This window comes from Oncorhynchus clarkii, chromosome 17, assembly GCF_045791955.1.
Source record: "Oncorhynchus clarkii lewisi isolate Uvic-CL-2024 chromosome 17, UVic_Ocla_1.0, whole genome shotgun sequence".
Taxonomy (NCBI): domain Eukaryota; kingdom Metazoa; phylum Chordata; class Actinopteri; order Salmoniformes; family Salmonidae; genus Oncorhynchus; species Oncorhynchus clarkii.
Window position 1 is genome coordinate 47243328 of NC_092163.1, and position 24388 is coordinate 47267715.

The 24388-nt window shown below is 42.1% G+C and overlaps 1 protein-coding gene across 2 annotated transcripts in view; it reads right to left on the reverse strand.

The window, feature by feature from the left end:
• LOC139370989 (nck-associated protein 5-like) overlaps positions 1-24388 on the reverse strand; it is a 110108-nt gene that overhangs the window by 15322 nt on the left and 70398 nt on the right. For both annotated transcript variants that reach the window (XM_071110945.1, XM_071110946.1), the window contains 6 exons: positions 21913-21988; positions 19255-19389; positions 7468-7536; positions 7217-7255; positions 6957-7076; positions 3224-3316 (listed from right to left, as the gene is read on the reverse strand). In XM_071110945.1, coding sequence (XP_070967046.1) covers positions 3224-3316; positions 6957-7076; positions 7217-7255; positions 7468-7536; positions 19255-19383 — 450 coding nt within the window. In that variant the 5' untranslated portion in view covers positions 19384-19389; positions 21913-21988. The remainder of the gene's footprint in view (positions 1-3223; positions 3317-6956; positions 7077-7216; positions 7256-7467; positions 7537-19254; positions 19390-21912; positions 21989-24388) is intronic.

The following is a 24388-nucleotide window of genomic DNA, read 5'->3' on the forward strand; positions in this document are numbered from 1 at the left end:
ATGTTCTAACATCTAGCGGAAAGCCTTCCCAGAAGAGTAGAGGCTGTTATAGCAGGCAAGGGGGGACCAACTCCATATTAATGCCCATGATTTTAGAATGAGATGTTCGATGAGCAGGTATCCACATACTTTTGATCATGTACTGTAGTGTATGAGTATGAAAATAAACCATGATAACTAACAGAATGTGTCCAATGCTGGTGAAGCAGAGGTAAACAAAATATGAGTTTGCTGAGCTGATTAAGGGTCCCTCCCTTTGCCCTCAGAACAACCTCAATTCGTCAGGGCATGGACTCTACAAGGTGTTGAAAGCGTTCCACTCCAACGCTTCCCACAGTTGTGTCAAGTTGGCTGGATGTCCTTTGGATGGTGGACCATTCTTGATACACACAAGAAACTGTTGAGCATGAAAAACCCAGCTGCGTTGCAGTTCTTAACACAGTCCTTAACACAATCTGGCTAGGACTGTGGTGTTCACGAAATTTCATCAGCCGGTGATTGTCAAGCAAATAACTGTCGGTCTCAAGGTAACTGACAGTTAATTAACACACACATCTCCTGGCTTCCACACAAGTCATTTTAACAAGTCTAATAAATCCATGTAATATAGCCTACACCTTCACAATAAATCCATGATTTATTTTAGACAGGTCTAAAGAAACATGATATGAAGAAAATGTAGTTTATTTCAGAAGAACAGAATAGCATACTCTGTCCTTATGTTAGGGCCTGATCTGGCTATGCCAAATGGCTGTGGGCTACACTAGTTCATTTAGAATTCCGTGGCATTAGTTTATATTATTTTATAGTTTGAAGAATAGAATTGAACAAAGCTGAAAAAAATATAAATATTTTCTCCAAACGATTTGAGGGAGTGCGCACATGATGAGCGGTTAACAAAGAAATAGGTACTCCTACATGCTTAATTTAGAGTTATTAATGTAACTTTAGTTCTACAAACGTTGGGCTGTATGTTTAGATTTTTAAAACATTGTAAGGCTGCATGATGCGACCAATGACGATTTGAAAAAAGTTGCTTGAAAGGCATGAGCTCTGCTCAGTTTCTTTTGCTCAGGCTGTACCACACTCCAATAGTCTCTCATTCACAATTTGATAAGCACTTGATAATGCCTCGAATTTCACGGCGGCATCCCCTTTGTGGCCGTAATAGACCCTAAAAAAATCCATGCCTTTTGCGGCCCAGAGTGCTGCGTTGTGCCCTTCTCCCTGAGTGTGCTGCACAATCCAAAGCGTCTCTCACTCACATGGCTCTCCGTCACGTGATCGGGTCTTTCTCACAGACTATAAGTTAAGACAGACACATCTGGGACACAACTGCACGTGTCCTTATCCAATTCCGAGGTGAATATTAAAGATATTGGAAGAACTGTCCACATTTACTTTTCGTCAGCCAACCAGATGAGTAGGCCTAACGAACAGCAAAAGCACTAGCCTATGTCATTCTACTACCCCCCATAGAACAAAAGTGGACCTATTCTATTCTGTGCGAGAAACAAATATTACAAACAGTCTGGGACAGATGTGGGATGCGATAGATCCCAAATTAAATCAACCACTAGTATCAAAAACCTTTTTTATGCAATGTGGCTGATCAGAACGTTTAGCTTAAAATGTTGATAAACTACTAGGCTATTTCTTCACATCATAAGAGCAGCGGGAAAACACCATTATCAAAAGTGACCGCAAATGCAATTATGCATGTAATGCTTTTATTATAAAGGTGCATTGTTATAGTAAACATTATCTTCCCCAAACTTGAAAGCTGCTTTCATGCCAGTTAGGCTCCACAACCCTTGTAAAGTGGTTTTCATGTGCTTAATTTTAAGAAGTTATTTAACCACTTTAGTTATGATACAAACCTTATTAAGACATATAGGCCTATGGGGCTAGGCTACATGAGGTGTGAGACTATGATTCGAACATTCACAAGTGATAGGCTAATATTGTCACCCATCAGACTATTCTTGATTTAATATTGTCTTTACATATACTAAATAATATATGTGTGACATTTGTTTTGATTTAGAATGGACCATTATCATACACCTGTCTCGAAACAGGGGCAGCTGGAAAAAATACATGTCATCTATGCACTTAAATAGCGACTGGAGGACGCTTTTCCCTGTGGTTTATTTGCATGCTAGCCAGGTAGGCTATACTCCTGTTGTAAATATAAGCAATCTGCTTAATATTAGGAAAGTTGAGAAATAAATATAGTAGGCCTAGCCTATAGAAAGCTGATGGGATCCTCCTCTTTTCAGAGGCCATCACTCCGTTTTCTCACGCAATTACATAGCCTATTGAAATGTTGCACAACATGAGCTCATGGGCTCTCATGAAGTGTTTGATTAGATTTTTTCGAATACATTAGCATTGATGTCAGAGGAATTAGAGGGCCAATAGAGTGCTGAGTACCAGGCAGTTAGAAAGTTACTAATAACCATCAGCAGCATCAGAGCTTGGAGATGCCTAATTACCATGACTAAACGGTCATGTGGAATTTGACTGCCTTCATTTTGCACAAATTTGTTCCCTTTCCCCATCCCTTTAAGTGAGCATTTCTCCTTTACCAAGATAATCCATCCACCTGACGTGTGGCATATCAAGAAGCTGATTAAACCGCATGATCATTACACAGGTGCAGCTTATGCTGGGGACAATAAAAGACACTAAAATGTGCAGTTTTGTCACACAACACAATGCTACAGATGTCTCAAGTTGAGGGAGCATGCAATTAGCATGCTGACTGCAGGAATGTCCACCAGAGCTGTTGCCAGAGAAATGAATGTTCATTTCGCTAACATATGCCATCTCCAACATCGTTTTTGAGAATTTGGCAGTGCATCCAACCTGCCTCCCAACCGCAGACCACGTGTAACCACGCCAGCCCAGGACCTCCAAATCTGGCTTCTTCAGCTAAGGGATCGTCTGAGACCAGCCACCCGGACAGCTGATGAAACTGAGGAGTATTTTGTCTGTAATAAAGCCCTTTTGTGAGAAAAAAAACATTGATTGGCTGGGCCTGGCTCCCCAGTGGATGGGCCTATTGACTGATTTCCTTATATTAACTGTAACTTAGTAAAATCTTTGAAATTGTTGCATGTTACGTTTATATTTTTCTCCAGTATATGTGTTCGTAATTCTATGGTCAAAGTGAAGTTTTAGTCAGGGGTCAGGGTTTGTGTGTGGGTCAGTTGCTCACCTTGAGTTCCCTTTGGCTCTGGGACACCAGCAGCTTGTCACTGTCCATGGTCAGGGGCTCTGTGCTGTGCTCTGGGACAGACACCAACTGCAACTGGAACGGGAGAGAACAGGGAGAGAGGAATGACAGTAAGGGCACCATATTGACTATTGTCATTCTCTGCACCCTCTCCTGATTTCCTTTAACCTGCCTCCTAATACACAGATAAAAATGGCATTAAAGGAGTGGGCCAGCCTCTTTTCATTCCCATCTCAGCCCTGAGTAATTAAATTGCTTCGGCAGTGAGATGGCATCAGTTTTCCTTATGATTATTATATTCATCACAAAGAAAGGCGATGGCGGGGGCAGAGGCTCTCACTCTGTATGCGAGGAAACATGTTTATTTTTTCCCCACAGGTAAGAGACGCAAAGAGAACGACTGAAGAATACAGAAAAATGGAGGCGTAGGGGGAGAAGAGAGGTAGGGAGGAGGGGTTAGATTTTTTGGGGAGTTGGGGACAGTTAAAATTTTCATTTACAGTAATAGAGAATGTGCCATTTTGCTCCCCTGGCAATTACAGGGCACATTTATTTAGATTAAATACTGTTTTGAGATTTCTGCAGCAGATTGCTTCTTTCTCCTATCCGCTCACTACCGTGGAGCGGTTGGAATACTAATACAGTTGATAAGAAAGAGAGAGATAGAGAGCAAAGGAGTTGGGGTTAATAAACAGAGCTGAAGAAAGAGAGAGGGAGGGAGGGAGGGGGATAGTGTCATGAACGTCATCATGGAAATGACCAGACCAAGGTGCAGCGTGGTGAGCGTACATTTTCTCTTTTTTAAAATGTCACCAACAAAACAAGAAACAACAAACGTGCAGCTTACTAGGGCTATACAGGCCACTAACAAAGACAACTATCTACAACTAAGGTGGAAAAACATGATTATGAAGTATGATTCCCAATCAGAGACAACGATAGACAGCTGTCCCTGATTGAGAACCATACCCGGCCAAAACATAGAAACAGAAAACATAGAAATAAAGAAACTAGAACGCCCACCCTAGTCACACCCTGGCCTAACCAAAATAGAGAATAAAAGCTGTGACAAATAGAGAGGGAGACAAGTGGAGAAAGAGGTGCCCTGTGTCACACACAAAGAAATGAAAAATATGACCAAGGTCGCTGAACATCTTTATCAAAGACAATCTCTGCCTCTGTTCTTTTGAAGCCAAATTCTCAGAAACTTAAGAGTTGCTGTATAAACACCTCAGCAGGGGATTCTAAAACTATACTATGAGAGCAGCACTTTTGTCCTTGGTTTCTTTAAACAAGGCCAAAATGGATAGAGTAAGAGCTCCAAAGAGCTTTTGGGCTCCAAGCTACAGTCCATGTTACAATTAATATTAGATATCAGTTAGGATCAAATAAATCCAAAATAAGGGATATCTAAACATCTATCGGACCTACATCACTAGCTGCACTTCAATAGAACTACAAATAACCGTTGCTTCATTTCAGCTTGACAACAGTCACCTAAGCAACAACAGTGATGAGATCAGTGTGACAGAGATGAGGGAGAACTTCTCATCTCCCTCCCAAATGAAAACAGATTAAAATCAGAAACACTGTGCTTATTAGGTAGGAAACAGAAACAGCATGACACATGGGCCCTATTATATTTTATATAAAACAGCGATAAAACAGCGATATAATCATAATGAACAGGAGACAAGCAAGGCAGTGGTTTAGATACAGATGCATGATCTTAATTTGATCACTCTGTCACAGAGAATTTTCCTGCAAACTTGTAGTGTATTTGAGGTTTAAAAAGGCTTTTACAGTGCCTTCAGAAAGTATTCACACCCCTTCACGTTTTCGACATTTTGTTGTTACATTTCAAATGGATAAATTGAGATGTGTCACTGGCCTACACACAATAGCTCATAATGTCAAAGTGGAATTATGTTTTTCGAAACGTTTACAAATTAATTCAAAATGAAAAGCTGAAAAGTCTTGAGTCAATAAGTATTCAACCCCTTTGTTATGGCAAGCCTAAACAGGTTCAGTAGTAAACATCTGCTTTATTAACACGTTCCATAATAAAGTTGCATGGACTCGCTTGGTGTGCAATAATGATTTTTGAATGACCACCTCATCTCTGTATCCCACACATACAATTATCTGTAAGGTCCCTCAGTCGAGCAGTGCATTTCAAACACAGATTGACCCACAAAGACCAGGGAGGTTTTCCAATGCCTCGCAAAGAAAGGCACCTATTGGTAGATGGGTAAAAAAAACAGAATATCCCTTTGAGCATGATGAAGTTATTAATTACACTTGGAGAGGGATAAAAACACTCAGGGATTTCTTCATGAGGCCAATGGTGACTTTCAAACAGATATAGTTTAATGGCTGTGATAGGAGAAAACTGAGGATGGTTCAACAAAATTGCAGTTACTCCAAAATACTAAACTAAATGACAGACTGAAAAGAAGGAAGCCTGTACAGAATAAAAATATTCCAAAACATGCATCCTGTTTGCAAAAAGGCACTAAAGTAAAACTGCAAAAAATGTGGCAAAGAAATTAACTTTATGTCCTGAATACAAAGCGTTATGTTTGGGACAAATCCAACACAACACATCCCATTTTCAAGCATGGTGGTGGCCGCATCATGTTTTGGCTATGCTTGTCAACGGCAAACACTAGGGAGTTTTTTAGGATAAAATAAAGAGCTAAGAATAGAGCTAAGCACAGGCAAATCCTGGAGGAAAACCTGGTCATTCTGCCTTCCTACATACACTGGGAGAAAAATTCACCTTTCAGCATGACAATAACCTAAAACACTCAGCCAACTAAACACTGGAGTTACTTAACTAGATGACATTGAATGTTCCTGAGTGTCCTAGTTACAGTTTTGACTTAAATCGTCTAGCAATGATCAACAGACAGCTTCACAGAGCTTGAATATTTTTTTAAAGAATAATGTGCAAATATTGTACAATTCAGGTGTGCAAAGCTCTTAGAGACTTACCCAGTAATCACTGCCAAAGGTGATTCTAACATGTACTGACTCAGGGATGTGAACACTTGTGTAAATTAGATATTTCTGTATTTCAATTTTAAATAAATTAGCAAACATTTCTAAAAACATATTTCCACTTTGTCATTATGGGGTATTGCACGTAGACGGGTAAAACATTATCATATTTAACCTATTTTGATTTCAGGCTGTAACAACAAAATGTGGAATAAATCAAGGGGTATGAATCCTTTCTGAAGGCTCTGTAATTTCCACAAGCATTTTAAACTTGATTCCACTTAACAAAAAATGTATCAACCCATGCAAAAATGTCCATGAATTATAATCCACATTTCTTGTTGCTTCGGGATAATTTTCCTGCTCTAAGAAAATGGTCAAATTAAGATGGTACATCTGTATGCATTGCGTTCAACACACACACACACACACACACACACACACACACACACACACACACACACACACACACACACACACACACACACACACACACACACACACACACACACACACACACACACACACACACACACACACACACACCTTCTTTGGTCACACTTTCAACAACTGTCTGTCAGTACTCATGACTAATTCTAATTAATGTCTCCTGTCGCATTCAATCTAGTTTAGAAAAAACTACTGAATATAAAATTAAAAGCAACTTACTGCTGAGAGAGAAAACTGTCACACACACACACACGTTCTGTACCTGTTGCAGAGAGCTATCCTGGGGGTGTAGTTTCTGGGCAAAGAGCTCAGTCAGAGTTCTGTTCTGTCTCTCCAGGTCAAACACACGCATCTTCAACTTAATACACTCCTCTCGCAGGTCCTAGGACAAAACACACAACACAAATAAAGAAACAACTGACACACACACACACACACACCTTGTTGTGTAATGAACTGTTCATTGACTTGTTAGACTTCAGTCTGAACACCATTGATTTGTCTTGATGCACCATGTCTTACCTTTTGACTCAGAAGGGCCTGTACCACGTGGTTGGCAACCTGAATGAAATATAATACAAGTTTAATCTTTGCTTCGGTCTGTGGTCAGAAATTGAGAATGATTTTGGAGTCTTAAGAGTGGACAGTAATCATAGCAGAGTATAAAAGCTGAGACATTTTAAGTAATGGGTACAGAGACAGACAGAATACAGTGTGACAGTGTCAGGGTGACATTCTCCTAATGTATACTGCAGCTCCATATGAAAACTCACCTCATCCAGACACCTTTCATACGCCTCTCTCTGGCTCTCATTCGCAAGGGCCAGGACTGAATTATCAGCCTACAAAGGAGAGAGAGAGAGAGGAGAGAAAAGAGATAGACGTATGTAATCGGTGTCTATCGAAAGCATTCATTTGACAACAAAGATCAACCTCAGGAGATTCATCCCCACCTCTGTTTCATATGATCCGTTTCAAATGTCTACACCTAGAATGAAAAAATCCCTTGATTTCACAATCTTTCCCAACAATATGTTCTGTTTCATTTCATGGAGAATTTAACAGTGTTAAAGAATGGAAGAAAGAGGAAATTATGAGGTAGGTATTTTTCTCTTCTCCTTGCTCTGATAGGTGCAGATGGAGTCAAAGAGAATCCGGCCACCGGCTCATTCGCCATGATCAAAAGCGCGAATATGTCACCGCGTCGAAGACGAAATCGAAGGGCTGATGGGGAAAGAAGGAACAAAGTAGAAAGAGAGGGAAGTGGAAAGAGAGGGAAGCATTCTGAAAGATTGAAAGAAAGAGGGAAACAGAGACAAGATGAGGAGGGTTAGTAGTTTGATTTATTTGAAATGATTAGGATCTCTTTTAGTACTCATTTGGACTAATCTTCTAAGTGCCATTAAGTAGTGGAGGAAATAATGGGAAAGAAAAAAGAACGAACAGGCTGATTGGAATAAAAAAGGGAGCGAGAGAAGAAAAAAATAGAAAACAGGCACTAAAACCACCAGTGTCTGCACATCAAAACAGCCCTCACACATTTAATGCTCCCTCTACAGTAGGTCACAGAAGTTGTGACGGGCCCAAGTGCTCAATGATCAGGTGAACGGTGAGGGAAAAAGGAAGACGAGAGACCAAATCATTTCCCCGCACTATAAACTCACATCTCAACCGAGCAGAGAAAACAGAGTTTATGACGTTTCGAAGGGGAACAGGAATCAGAGACTAGCTTAGTAAAATATTATTGCATTATCAAGTGTGTGTGTGTGTGTGTGTGTGTGTGTGTGTGTGTGTGTGTGTGTGTGTGTGTGTGTGTGTGTGTGTGTGTGAGAGAGAGTGTGTGTGTGTGTGTGTGTGTGACAGAGAATGTGTGGGCAAGCCAGTTCAGTTCAAGCCAGATAAAGGGAGAGATCATTTCTTAAATAGATAAACATATACACATTGGTCAATGTATAATCTTATGGAGATCTGGTTCGGCCTCTGATTTGAGCGTTAATCACCTTTAAAGTAGGGCTTGGTGGATCCCTCAGTGAGCAGTACAAGATGATCACAATCAATATAATTCCCCGCAGAACAGGGAAGAGACGCAGCAGCAATTACAGCCTGATTCACACATCAATACACCGCTGTGCTAAGGGTGAAGGTGTGTGCACGTGTATACAAATTGGGACAGGGAGAGACCGTTTGTGAAAGTGTCATCTTTGTAGTGTGTAGGTAGGGAAATGTTCTGTGTGTGTGTGAGTATATATATATATATATATATATATATATATGTGTGTGTGTGTGTGTGTGTGTGTGATCCTGTCACGTCTGAAACTCAATGGGTCGCTCAACTACCCAACCTGAGAGCAATATGTGTAATAAGCTTCAATGGTGTCCTCTACACAAAGTAGGGTCGGCTGACATATAGGAGGCAGAGGACCATCACCTGATTCTGCAACATTTCATAAGTACTGCAGGGCCTCAGTCGAGGGTATATAACCACAGTAACAGTCACTCTCCATCACAGTGGCATGATTATAAAACACAAAAATGTAGTTTTTTTTCTAAAAAAGAGGCTCTGAGAAGAAGTTTTTTTAAAGCACTTTCTTTCCCACCTCTCATTCTGCCACTAGGGCTCATGAGATAGGGTCAGAAGAGCTGGGAGACTTCAAGGTGTTATAACAACTTTTAAAGTGCTGCAGCGGTCTATAGTGCCGAGTTAAGAGATTTAACACAGGCACTTAAGGCTCTAATGGCAGAGCCTTTTAGATTTGTCGATAAAGCAAAGCCCTGAAAGTAGCTGTAGGTTACTCAGTCGTGTGATATCCATCATCTTGTACTAAGCTGAGAGGAGAGTGGGGGTATGTCATGCAAAGTGGCCCCTGGCTCCCCGAACATCCCTTCCAAAATACCCTCATCGCCAAAAGAGATAAAAAATAGTGAATTAGTAAAATGCGGGGAGGGATCTTTGACGCACAAAACCATTCAAAACCAATACTATTATTGAGCATATAAATGGTATATTCACTTGCCATGCCAAGCTCTCAGCTGACTTCTATGGCCTCCCACCCATCACTACATACATAAGCATCCTATTCATTCAGAGATCAGACTGTGTTAAAACAGCTTATTTCACGGGAGGAGGGAGACACCTGGTGGAATATGATACAATGAAATGCATAGCCCTGAAATCAGGGCTATCAAGAGTCTAAGAGTAGGAGTGCTGATCCACAAAGCATCTCAGAAAAGGTTCTGGGAATCCTGCTAAAACCTGTTTTAGGACAAAAACAGAACAACTCTTAGCTCAGAGTAGGTTTCAGGAGGATGTTAAGACACTGCCCAGACAAACTGTGAGCCAGGAGTAAAATCAACTTCTAAAAGTTTCTCAGCTCTGTAATCACAACAACTTGAGGTACAGCAAAGATAGTGATGACGCTCATTGACATTGCTGCAAATTATGGGAAATAACCAATAGCAATGAGGCATCGCCAACTGCAAACTCCATAGCACACTTCAGACAACCACAGTGAACGTGACTGTACATCAAATGGTGCAATGGTAAAACGTTCAATATACTTTTCACCTGACAATCACTTTGCCTACTCTTAATTATTAACTAATTAACTTGTATTTTATCCTTCCTTCTTCATCACACTGTCTGTGTGGGTGGACCATTTCAATTTGTCTGTGATATGTACGCCGAGGAACTTAAACAACTTTCCACCTTCTCCACTGCTGTCCCTTCGATGTGCTCCCTCTGCTGTTTCCTGAAGTCCACGATCATCTCCTTTGTTTTGTTGACTCCGAGTGATCTCACCTCCTCCCTGTAGACTGTCTCGTTGTTGTTGGTAATCAAGCCCACTACTGTTGTCTGCAAACTTGATGATTGAGTTGGAGGTGTGCATGGCCACGCAGTCGTGGGTGAACAGGGAGTACAGGAGGGGGCTGAGCACGCACCCTTGTGGGGCCCCAGTGTTGATGGTCAGCGAAGTGGAGATATTGTTTCCTACCTTCACCACCTGTGGGCGGCACATCAGAAAGTCCAGGACCCAATTCCACAGGGCGGGGTTGAGACCCAGGGCCTCCAGCTTGATGATGAGCTTGGAGGGCACTATGGTGCTGAATGCTGAGCTGTAGTCAATGAACAACATTATTACATAGGTATTAATTTTGTCCAGATGGGATAGGGCAGTGTGCAGTGTGATGGCGATTGCATCGTCTGTGGACCTGTTGGGGCGGTATGCAAACTGAAGTGAATCTAGGGTAGCCGGTAAGGTGGAGGTGATATGATCCTTGACTAGTCTCTCAAAGCACTTCATGATGACGCAACTGAGTGCTACAAGGCGGTAGTCATTTAGTTCAGTTATCTTTGCCTTCTTGGGTACAGGAACAATGGTGGCCATCTTGAAGCATGTGGGGACAGCAGACTGGGATAGGGAGCAATTGAATATGTCCGTAAACACACCAGCCAGCTGGTCTGGGCAATGCTTTGAGGACGCGGCTAGAGATGCTGTCTGGGCCAGCAGCCTTGCGAGGGTCAACACGTTTAGAATGTTATACTCATGTCAGCCACGGAGAAGGGGGGGGGGCTGGATTTATTTTTGTTGTCTTGGTTGGATTTCTTTCCAGTAGACCCTGCCCCATACGTCTCGTGTCTGAGCCGTTGAATTGCAACTCCACCTTGTCCCTGTACTGGCATTTCGCTTGTTTGATTGCCTTGCGGAGGGAATAGTTACACTGTTTATATTCAGACATATTCCCAGACCTCTTTCCATGGCATGATTAAATGCGGTGGATCGCGCTTTCAGTTTTGTGCGAATGCCGCCATCCATCCACGGTTTCTGGTTAGGGTAGGTTTTAATAGTCACAGTGGGTAGAAAATCTCCAATGCACTTCTTTATAAACGCTCTCACCGAGTTAGCATATAGGTTGATGTTGTTCTCCAAGGCTGACCAGAACATATTCCAGTCTGCATGATCAAAACATGATCAAGTACATCACTGTAGAAGGCTCCCTGCTATTCAGGACCTCTATACCAGGCGGTGTCAGAGGAATGCCCTAAAATTTGTCAAAGACTCCAGCCACCTAAGTCATAGACTGTTGTCTCTAGCGCATTGGCAAGGTGTACTGATGCACCAAGTCTGGAACCAACAGGACCCTGAACTGCTTCTACCCCCAAGCCATCAAATATTTAATGGACTATCTGCATTGGCCCTTTTTGCACTAACTTTTTTTACTCATCACATACGCTGCTGCTACTGTTTATTATCTATCCTGTTTCCTAGTCACTTTAATCCTAGTTATATGTACATATTTTACTCAATCAATCAAATGTATTTATAAAGCCCTTTTTACATCAGCAGATGTCACAAAGTGCTTATACAGAAACCCAGCCTAAAAGCCGCTCAGAGGAGCCATCAGGGCAACGCCCCTGCCCCAAAAGGATTTTCCAAGGACGGGAAGCATCAAGCCTTGCCGGACGCCCAGGCAGGCATGGAAGCGAGCGCACCCACAACCACCAGGATAAGCACACATGCTGTCTACAGTGTGGAACATTTTTGAACAAACGATAGTTTAGGTTATGAATTGATATATTGAGGTTGTTCTATGGTTTACATGTGTTCTTATAGTGTCCATTGTCATAGTATTGGAGGGCCGATGCTGCTCGTTCCATAGTCAATATGTCCAAGAAGTCCTTTTTATAAGAATTGTCTGTTTCACTGATAGTTGGGCCAGAGCAATGAGGCGTCCATGGTTCTAGGTTGGATATTACCCACAATGCTCCCAAGAAGGTAGACTACAGGACACAGTTGGAGACAAACAGTACCAGTCTAAAGTTTGGACACACCTACTGATTCCAGCGTTTTTCTTTATTTTTTACTATTTTCTACATTGTAGAATAACTATGAAATAAAACATATGGAATCATGTAGTAACCAAAAAAAGTGTTAAAAAAAATCTAAATATATTTTATATTTGAGATTATTCAAAGTAGCCACCCTTTGCCTTGATGACAGCTTTGCACACTCTCTCAACCAGCTTCAGGAGGAATGCCTTTCCAACAGTTTTGAAGGAGTTCCCACATGAGCACTTGTTGGCTGCTTTTCCTTCATTCTGCGGTCCAACTCATCCCAAACCATCTCAATTGGGTTGAGGTCGGGTGATTGTGGATGCCTAGTCAGCTGATGCAGCACTCCATCACTGTACATTCAAGATTTCAGACAGCATATCAACTACCTCAGTCCAGAATCTTGACAACTGGACATTTCCAGGCTTTGATCCCTCTTTTTCAACTTGTCTCATGTGATGCATGTAATATCTTTATTTGAATAATCTTATACCTTACACAATTGGATATTGATGTTGCATTTTCCATATTGCATCACATTGTGCTGTGGTAATAGATACACCCATGTCCTGCTCCCAACATAACGGAGTAGAGGTGTTACTATTTCGGGAGGAGAGACCAACCAGCTTGTATAGGGCAGAAACCGTTCCTTTACCATTAGCAACATTCCTCAGTTTGTTGTCTAAAGTACTTTTAGATTCCACATCAATAAAACTTTGAGGAAATACACTTTAGAATTCATTTGAGCTGTAAATAGGGTAGAAATGCTATATTATTCAGGCCAAACGCTGACATCAGCTCTTGGAATGGTATATTTTCTCCGCCCCTTACAACCTACCACACCAGACTGATGTTCTGGCGTTGCCAGGTGATATTAGCCAATGTCTTTCCCCTTCAGTAAACAAGGGGTGCTTCCATATTGGACATGAAGGGAAGGATTCTCCATTGATAGATAACCTTTAATTAAGTATCTTTGCCACTTCACAAGAGCACTCCTGTAGTGGGTTATCTATCTTGCAGTGGAACTTGGGGTAATACCATAGTGATAAAGAGGTCGACTTATGTTCCCTCACAATTTCTTCCTCTAACCAATCCCAGGTGCCTGCTACACCCCCAATTGTATAGCCACATGCCAGTGGGTATCTTGCATTATATGACAAGTAGTACAAATACACATTAGGAACACCTAATCCACCCTTACCTGTTGGCACGGACAGTTTTTTGTGGTTAATTCTAAGTTTCTTTTCTTTCCACAAGAAGCTTGAAAAGAAACTGTTTATCTCTTTAAACCAGTGCTGAGGGAACTGAAGTGGAATAGCTGACATAAGGAAAGATAGTCTTGGGAGTATGCTCATCTTTATCACCTCTGCGCTACCCCATAGTGATAAAGGTAGAATATAATTTTTTTGCAAATTTATACAAAATGTAAAAAAAGACATATCACGTTTACATAAGTATTCAGACCCTTTACTCAGTACTTTGTTGAAGCACCTTTGGCAGAAATTACAACCTCGAGTCTTCTTGGGTATGACGCTACAACCTTGGGACACCTGTATTTGGGGAGTTTCTCCCATTCTTCTCTGCAGATCCTCTCAAATTCTGTCAGGTTGGATGGGGAGCCCAGGCTCTGGCTGGGCCACAAAAGGACATTCAGAGACTTGTCCCGAAGCCAGTCCTGTGTTGTATTGGCTGTGTGCTTAGGGTCATTGTCCTGTTGGAAGGTGAACCTTCACCCCCAGTCTGAGGTCCTGAGCACTATGGAGCAGGTTTTTATCAAGGATCTCTCTGTACTTTGCTCAGTTCATCTTTCCCTCGATCCTGACTAGTCTCCCAGTTAAGTCTGTGGCGGTCACGAAATTACATCAGCCGGTGATTGTCAAGCAAATAACTGTCGACCTCATGGTAATTGACCGTTAATTAACATAAACACATTTAGCATCTCCTGGCTTCCACACAGCCTACAACCCACTGATGCTGACATTTGAAACATCTACATTTTAGTCTAATAAATCCATGTAATTTGGCCTACACCTTCACAATAAATCCATTATTTATTTTAGACAGGTCTAAAGAAACATGATATAATGAAAATGTAGTTTATTTCAGAAGAACAGAATAGCATACTCTGAGTTTCCTTATGTTAGGTCCTGATGTGGCTTTGCCAAATGGCTGTGGGCTACACTAGTTCATTTAACAGACAAGATTTGCTTAGAATCATGTGGCATTATTTTATATTATTTTATAGTATGAAGAATACAATTGAACAAAGCTAAATAAAATAGAAAGGATATTTTCTCCAAACGATTTGAGCGAGTGCGCACATGCGACTGACTATTCAGTGTTGAGCGGTTAACAAAGAAATAGGCTCATCCTCCTCTTTTCAGTAGAGGCCATCACTCTGTTTTCTAGCGCAATTCCATAGCCTATTGAAATGTTGCACAACATCAGCTCATGGGCTCTCATGAAGTGTTTGATTAGATTTTTTAATACATTTGCATTAATGTCAGAGTGATTAGAGGGACAATAGAGTGCTGAGTACCAGGCAGTTAGCAAGTTTGGTAGGCTACTAATGACCATCAGCAGCATCAGAGCTTGGAGAAGCCTAATTACCATGACTAAGCGGTCACATGGAATTTGACTGCCTACATGGATCATGACCGTGGTAATACGGTCACCGCAATAGCCCTACTCCCAGTCCCTGCTGCTGAAAAACATCCCCACAGCATGATGCTGCAACTACCATGCTTCAGTAAGGATAGTACCAGGTTTCATCCAGATGTGACACTTTGCATTCAGGCCAAAAAGTTAATTATTGGTTTCATCAGACCAGAGAACCTTCCTGACCGCTTCTACCCCGATTGCTCAGTTTGGCTGGGCGGCCAGCTCTAGGAAGAGTCTTGGTGATTCCAAACTTATTCCATTTCAGAATGATGAGGCCACTGTGTTCTTGGGGACCTTCAATGCTGCAGAAATGTGCTGGTGCCCTTCCCCAGATCCGTGTCTCAGAGCTCGACGGACAATTCCTTTGACCTCATGGCTTGGTTTTTGCTCTAACATGGCTTGGTTTTTGCACTGACAGGTGTGTGCCTTTCCAAATCATGTCCAATCAATTGAATTTACCACAGGTGGACTCCAATCAAGTTGTAGAAACATCAAGGATGATCAATGGAAACAGGATGCACCTGAGCGCAATTTCACATCTAATAGCAAAGGGTCGAATACTTATTTCGGTTTTCTTATTCTTAAAAAATGTGCAAATTATTTCTAAAAACCTGTTTTATTTCATACATTTAAAAATAAGGCTGTAACGTAACAACATTTTGAAAAAGTCAAGGGGTCTGAATACTTTCCGAATGCACTGTATATCCTTCCTAGCTCTATGGTGCAGGTGAGGGGCTCTAGTGCCAAAATGAATAGATGGGGACGCGGGGCAACTTGTAGAACAGAAGAGCTGAAAGGGGTCCGATATCATACCATTAGTTTTAACTGAAGTAATATGTTAATGATAGAGTTCCCTAATCTATTGCACGATAACAGACCCCAAACCAAATCGAGAATGTGCATATAACAGGTAAGACCACCATTCTATAAAAAGCTTTCTCTGCATCCAGCGATACTGCTAGTGCTGGATTCCGGAGAGAGCTAGCCCTTGACATTACATGAGAAAGGTCTCATGTTGTTGGGAGGATAAACGACTTGGTACAAACCCCACCTGATCCAGGTGTATTAAAGAGGGGATAGCCTTCTCTATGGGCATAGCAAGGATCTAGGCAAACAATTAATTGTCGTTATTTAATAAATTCAAAGGACGAAAGTGGTCATTTGCATAGGATCCTTGCTAGGCTTTGGTAGCAGAGAGACGGTGGCAGAACGCATGCTCATTGACCGATTATCAATTATGTCAGTGTACAATATTTACAAGAGTACATGTTTCATTTTGTAAAAAGCCTGACAATACAAAATTAGAGATGATTTTAGCTACTAAAATACTGACACGCCTGGCTGCTCCATTAACTGGTGCTGAAAATACTTTAAAGATTAATTGTCATTAAAAAGGTGTGTTTCTTGTAACATAGCCACATCACAGGCTAGGGATTTCAAATGAGAAATTATTGGACTTTATTCAAAATCGTATTCACTTTCAATGAAATCATATTTATATAGTATTAGATTCCATTTGTGACAATGTGTATAATATCAGCCTTAGTAAGGAGAGAAAGGACTCGGCATCAATGTACTACTGTTTGTATTCTGTACCAGTAGGGAGGGAATGTGGAGGGAACACACAAGACAAACAAACATTAAAGGATGTCATGAGGCAAATGGCAAATAGAAAACACGAAACAAAAGTTAGATAGATGCCCTATCCAGCTCTTATTCGTGAAAGAACAGGTGTATGCGCTGCTATCCACCATAGCCAGACCTCTTATTAGGTGGATTTGTTTCACCCTCACTGTGCTCTCCAGACCAGTGCATTGTTCGAGACTGCATGGCAACCGTGCGCAAACGAGAGTCAAAACGTAACCACCAATTTCAAGTCTACACCAAAACACTATTTGCACAAATTTGTCTCCGTTATTGCATAATGTATTGGCCTGGTAAGCTGGCTATAGCCATATTTTAGAGTGCCATTAAAGGCATTTATAGCCCTTTTTCTGTATATATTTGACCAACACTCGGTCAATATAAGGGGAGAAAAGTAACAATCTCAACAAAAACATTAGAGACTAGTGCAGTCCTTCATCGCCTCAATAACTTGCCCGAGTTACAAAACATTTTTTAGGGAGCCGTAAATTCAAGTCCTTGACCACATCTTCTGCGCTACTGTAGACACTGTATGTTTCTTCCCATCTATGGTGACGATGTGCCTGGCTGCATACAGTAGGGGTGGTCTGTAGGGGTAGTCTGTGTCCTGAAGTTTCTTCTTGATGTTGGCATACTCCACACATTGTAGTTGGAGCTCCACTGGGAAATCATGGTACACATGGAACGGTCTCCCTCCCCAGATCAGCTTCTCCTTCTTGCCTGCAGCTCTCATGTTTTGTCGGTCACCCCACTGTAGCAGGCGTATGTAGTATGGACGCGGTGGTTTGGGTGGGTTTGAGCGGGATCGGAAGCGTCTGATGTCTCTCCATCTCTGGTACTGGGTCAGTCTCTTTCATGTCCAGAATGTAACGGAGTATCTCATCCATCTCATCTCATCCAGCAGGCCCACCTGAACCAGGTTATTCCTCCTTCCACGCGATTCCAGGTCGATCACCTTAGTATTCAGGTGGTCCCGGTCTTTAAGTTGTTTTAGGTCTTCTCCGTCCACAGAGTCTCTTCCTTGCTTACTCTGTTCAGCACGGCCTTGGTGTCTTTTTAAGTTCTTTAGACTCATTGAGTCCATCAAACCTCTGCTAGAATGATACCTTAAGTTTGGTGGCCTCAGTCAGGTGCCGTGCCCAGCACGACGTCTCCTCCTCGGTCATAAATTGTTCGGTTGGACACCAATCTGTATATTGTTTCTTTGCTGTTTGCCCGGTCTGCTGTTGGACTCCTCTACCAGTCATTCGACAAACTGTTTACAAAATAGAAGTGGGCGTTTGAGGGTGTTAAAGAGGCTATATTTTGCTGAATTTCAACATCTGGAATGCGAAAGAAACTAGCATGCCATTCCGTGGCATCATGTTATCCTGACTAGACATATTTTGTAACAACATGATGTTGCCCTCCAAATGGATAACATGAAATAACAACTTAAACAAAATCCATTTTTTTATTAGCTTAGTGGTTATAAGTATTTAGTGAAATCTTTGTCAAAAGCGCTAGAGATACTGTTGCATGTAGGTCTAGATTATTTATGGATTAATCATATAAAAATATGAAATATATAAAAAACGTATTTTAACTCCAATTCAAATGTGCACGTGGCGCAGGAATCACTGACTCGCTGCATTTTTCTATTATCAAGTTACAAGATACCTCTTAAATGGTTAGGACAGCTCATGAGGTCTCCTAAATATCTGTGTGACTCTTATGACTAAAGACGGTTCATGCATAGCTTTTACTTTTGCCCATAACAGTAGGAGTAAAATGTCTCTATTCGCAGCAATTTTCTACTCTGAGACACTATGTGTAAACGGGCCCTGGTTCCCCCAGTCCATGTAATCTTATTCATTGAGATGTAAAATGCATAACTGTCCCTAAAATCAGCACTCCTACCCTGAGACACTTGATATATACGCCACCATGTGCACATCTATCAAATTGGCATCATCTTGAAAATAAATATGAAATACAAATTCTACTAGCATTAATAATGACACAGTGCTAGTGATGGTATTACAAGTAAATATCACTGCTGCTCTAGGATGAATCAAAGACTGATTCTTTGAGTTTGGTTGTTTGGACTGAAGCATGTGATCGTTTCGACAGCTGCAATTCTCGGTCAAAGCAAGCAACTGCATTAATTAAATGTTGCAAAACTGTTATTCGTTTCCATTCAATGCTTTGACTGATGCAGCTCTCAGTCTCCAGGTGTACCCAGATAGTCCCCACCTCCAGGGGTCAAGACTAAAGCCCTTTCTCAATTCCTCTTTGTCTCCTTCTCAAAACCAATTGAAGAAGAAGAAGATCCAAGGGGACTTTCTCATCCAATACAGTTGAGTAGGTGAGGAGATCAGATGTGAGGAATCAAAGAAAGACAAATTGGCATACAGCCCACAGTCTTGTGTTCCCCAGCCCTCACCTCCAGCTCCCTGAGCCTCTCTAGGAGCTCCCTGCTGCTCGCCGGCTCCTCCAGGTATGGCTCCACATCGCCCTCTTCTGACTCAAAGGCCTCATCACAATCTCTCAGCTCTGTCTCTTCAGACTCCATTACTACCTGCAGTGCAGAAAGGACGTCAGGGACACGGTTAGTAACGGTGCAGGGTTAAGTTGCCCCTAGAAGCTGATCTTGGGTCAGTTTTGCGTCCGGCTAAGAATTAAGGTCAGGATTGGGAGAGGGTTCCTGAACCTAGGGGAAATTTCACCCCGAAGCTTAGAGAGAGGTTGGGGACACGGTTACCATAGTAATACAGAAGTTGGGTAATAATGTCACTGCACACAATAACAACATAAACATTTCATGGGGATTTGTCATGGTTTCACACTCTTTCCAGAGTGATAATTAAAATAAGCTTTTATATTTTCACCTACATTTCACCTTTCCACCCACTCTGATTTTGGTTACGGAGACTGTTTTCAGTAGTGATAGTGACAATGAAAACTGGATTAATTGAGATTTAAATGAATGCTGTACCCGAATAAAAAGCTGTACATATGAATTTTTAACACCCCTGATCATACGTGCATGACAATCACATTAATGAAGCAGGGGATGATTCTCTAGATATAGTTTCATTTGATCACCAGGTCACCATGGCTGGGCCAGAGGCGGCGAAACAGAAGCTCTGTGGTTTATAAAAACTCACTTTCCATCCAAGGTTTCAGAGTCCTTTATCAAACTATCAATCACGATCATGTGAAGATGAGGTCTCGTGATTTATTAGGAAAATAATAGAGTTATTCAGTAGAAAGAACATTAGAGTTTTAGTCTGAAATACACAATACCACTACATTTAGGCCCTACTTTGAGATTTAAAAATGGAACAGTTGTGTCTTTACTCTTCTCCCCAGCTTTGTGCTTTATTGGGAAGGGCTGCCACCTCAGGCCATAAACCAACCAACCAGTCTATTGTATCCAGGGGATGGGCCGTAGACAGGGCCAGTAAATTAAAGCACAGTCGCCCCTATTCTAACCCCTTTCTCTGCCCATCCAAAACAACCTATTGACCCCTTTCAAGACGGCCAGAGGTATCTGAAGCGTGGAGCAAACTGCAGTCTTCTCGCCTATATGGGATTCCACAGAGTTTTAAATGGCTGATTTACATCTATAATACGTTATAAAAAGGAATAAAAAGATGAATAATGATGGAGGACACGGCAGACATAAAACAAGCATGGGGTGACAGAGAAGTAAAGAGAAACTCTCTCAGGTGACAGAGAAGTAAAGAGAAACTCTCTCAGGTGACAGAGAAGTAAAGATAAACTCTCTCAGGTGACAGAGAAGTAAAGAGAAACTCTCTCAGGTGACAGAGAAGTAAAGAGAAACTCTCTCAGGTGACAGAGAAGTAAAGAGAAACTCTCTCAGGTGACAGAGAAGTAAAGAGAAACTCTCTCAGGTGAGGAATACATGAGGTACCACTTTGAAGCACACTTCAGAGAGACTATTCTGGTCAGTTAACGGAAAAAGTTCATCCTTTGCATAACTGCCAGTGTTGCGACAGTCTGCAGTAATTGTCAGTTTATGGTCCAATGCAGCTGATCAGAGCTGAGGTAACTGTCTTTGACCAGGGGATACATTTATGGAGGGATCAAAGTGAACAGGAGGCTGTGTGCCAGAGTCTGATGCTGCACTATATAGGGCAGGGGGTGGGCCAGAATTTTGCCTCGAGGGCCACATCGGGATTTCAAAATTCTATGGAGGGCCGCACAGATTTTTTTTAGTCAAAAAAAAAATTCTGTCCAGAAAAAGGGCTTTTGAAAATATAGGAGGTCAGGGTAGCCTAGCGGTTAGAGCGTTGGACTAGTAACCGAAAGGTTGCAAGTTCATATCCCCGAGCTGACAAGGTACAAATCTGTCGTTCTGCCCCTGAACAGGCAGTTAAACCCACTGTTCCTAGGCCGTCATTGAAAATAAGAATTTGTTCTTAACTGACTTGCCTAGTTAAATAAAGGTCAAATAAAAATTTCTCCAAATTTTGTAACTACTTCAGATTTTCAAGTGTGCCCTGGAGTGTTTTTTTCTAACCCAAAATAATAATCCCCCCCTCAAATACAGGTTTTGATATGGTCAAACCCGTGGACCATAGTTTGCCAACCTATAATATAGGGAGTAGGGTGTCATTTGGGATGCACCCAGAGAGGCCAAAGAGTCAGACAGAGAGCACTCTCAGGGACATGTGATGGGTGCCACATGCCGGCTTAGATCAATACACTGCCGCCGCTGCAGCCTCTCCTCTCCCATGTATCCCTCTTTCTGACAATCCAAAATAAACAGGGCAGTTGTATAATCAGACTTGCGTAGTTAGGGGGTAATTTTCACAAAGTCACATGAAAGGTAAAAGGGAACAACATTGACATTTTGAGTGTTCCTTCACCTTTTCCTATCGGTCTGCAGATCAGTGCTTTTCTCTTCTATTTCGTGATGACGTCGGTCTGTTGACGTGATAGAGCTTAGGGGTTGGGTTTTGATTCAGCTAAGAATTCAAATAATGGTTCAAAAATGACTAAAATAGACTCATGGTGATGAGTGAGTGAGTGAGTGAGTGAGTGTGTGTGTGTGTGTGTAGGAGGGGGTACCCACCTGTCAGGCTGGATCTACAATGTGCAGAAAGGACAAGTTTAGTTATGATGCCCTTCAGGCCAGCTCCACAATTTACCTGAGAAACACATAAAAAAGGACAAAACTTTAGTCTCACGGTCTCCCCCGAGTTAACGATTTAGTTTAACATACATCTTCCAGGGAAGAAAAACACACCAAAAAACAACATTGTAATCCCCCAAAATGTAATGCTAAACATTCTTTCACTATTTTCGCAGCCATCCTCTTTAAGCATTTGCCATAGCATGTGGCACTTAGATGTGACACAAGACAAACCAAAAACAGTCTATACCAGCCAGTCCACTTCATTGACATTTCCAGCACCCTTTCCAAATAAACCTGCAAAACATTCTCTATCCAACCCTACAGATAAACAACTGCATCCAAACTACAAAGACAAGACACTATGTGACATTAGGTTCACTTAAACTGACCCTCCCGTTTATGCTAGCCCTGTCTGGCATTTCCAAATCACCAGATATAACGTGTTACATCTTTAACCATTTCGTCCACCTTTTAAAATAAAAACCTTCTAGCAATAAAGCTCATTCCCATTCCCCACTATGGGATTTGTAATGAGTTCATATGAGATAGGGTCATGAACTGATAGTACCTCAGATGGTAAACCAGGACACTACAATGCATTGTTTCTCACTAGCTCAAACCCTGTACCTAATTCAAAGCTCAGGGTTTGCGATAAACCAGCAGAGCTGAATTCCAAGTGGTTAGTCTACTAATGGTTATGTGGGGTAAGTTTAGAGATTGTTGCGGTTTGAGATCTGATTGGGAGCGGATCGGATGTTTAGGCGTCGGCCTGATGGAATGCACAGCCTTAGAAGAATTTGTTGACATAAAACATAGCCCAATATGGAAGCTTATATTACCTACTGAGAGCGAAAAGCTGATTCATCACCAGAGTGAAAGCTGATAGATCAGAGTGAAAAGTGAGAAACGAAGGAAGACTAAAAAAACAACAAACTCTGCAGTGAAAGATTCTTGGCAGGCATTTTCGTCCTCTCCCCCTCTCCACACCCTGTTCCTCTCACTGTCCGTCCCATGTCACTTCTGACAGGCAGTTCCCCATCTCATTCTCCCCTGGACTCCCTTGGACCCCTTCAGGTGCCAACGTTTACAGTTAGATAAGCATTTGAGAGCATCTGCCCTATCCTCCCAGAGTTCCCCTCTCTAGAAAGCACAGACAGGCAGGGCTGGCGCTGCCAGGTGGGATGTGTTTTCACACCACCAAACAGGTGCTTCAGAAGAGCCCCTTAAAAACTGTCTCAGTCTTGACATCAGCTGCTGCCTCCCAGACATTACTGTTAACCCCCACCACCTCCCATGCTAGAGGAATGCCTTCTGTTTGGGGCAGAGAAGGTAAAAAAAAAAAGAGATTGTGATGGACATGGTGTTGTTTTATCATCCCCGGCTGTCTTCCTTCAAACCTAACAAAGATAATCCACCACACAGAAAAAAAATAGACACAGCAAAGATGCTTATAACATAATTGAATAATACTGATCTATCTATGCAGCAGAATGTGAGGCTACATCTTTCAGTAGATAACCTAATAACAGTGCTCTCACTACAGTGGGCCGTACGTATAACCTATCTAATCTCTGATCTACAAGGTAAACTCTACAGTGAATGGAGACTCGTCTTATGACTACAGACACTAATTGCTAGGGTTAGGCTATAGCCTCACGTGCCAGGTTTCGATGGTGAACAAGACAATATATGGGCTGAACCCAATGCCGGGATCCTGTGAATCACTCCAATGATAAAATGCCCTGAGGAGTCAGCAGACAAAGCATCGGAATGAGGACCAGACCTATGAGGCCTGACTTCACCACCAGCCGCCGCAGCGTTGGGGCTAGAGAGACTTAAACCACTCTGTGTCACTGTGCACCTGGAGGCTGTGGAAGGGGGGTAAGCAGGCGGCAGGACGTTATTTCAGCGTGAGTATCAGGGAGGGTAATTCCACAATTGTCTGCCAGGAGTGGGCATCAGAGATGGAGGCTCAGTGGGTTCGCAGGTAGGTTTTTTGGAGAGTGGGTATGTGGAGTCAACACACAAAAAGAAAGAGGCATAAAGAAAGATATACTGAACAAAAATATAAAAACGCAACACGCAACAATGTCAATGATTTTACTGGGTTACAGTTCATAAGGAAATCAATACATTTAAATACATTTGGCCCTAATCTATGGATTTCACATGACTGGGCAGGGGCGCAGCCATGGGTGGACATGGGAGGGCAGAGGCCCACCCACTTGTGAGCAAGGCCCAGCCAATCAGAATGAGTTTTTCCCCACAAAAGTACTTTATTAGAGACAGAAATACTCCTCAGCACCAAGCACCCCTTTGGGCTTCTTCACCTGTGGGATCGTCTGATGTGGAAGTTCTGGGCTGACGTGGTTACATGTGGTCTGCGGTTGTGTTGTGAAGCCAGTTGGACGTA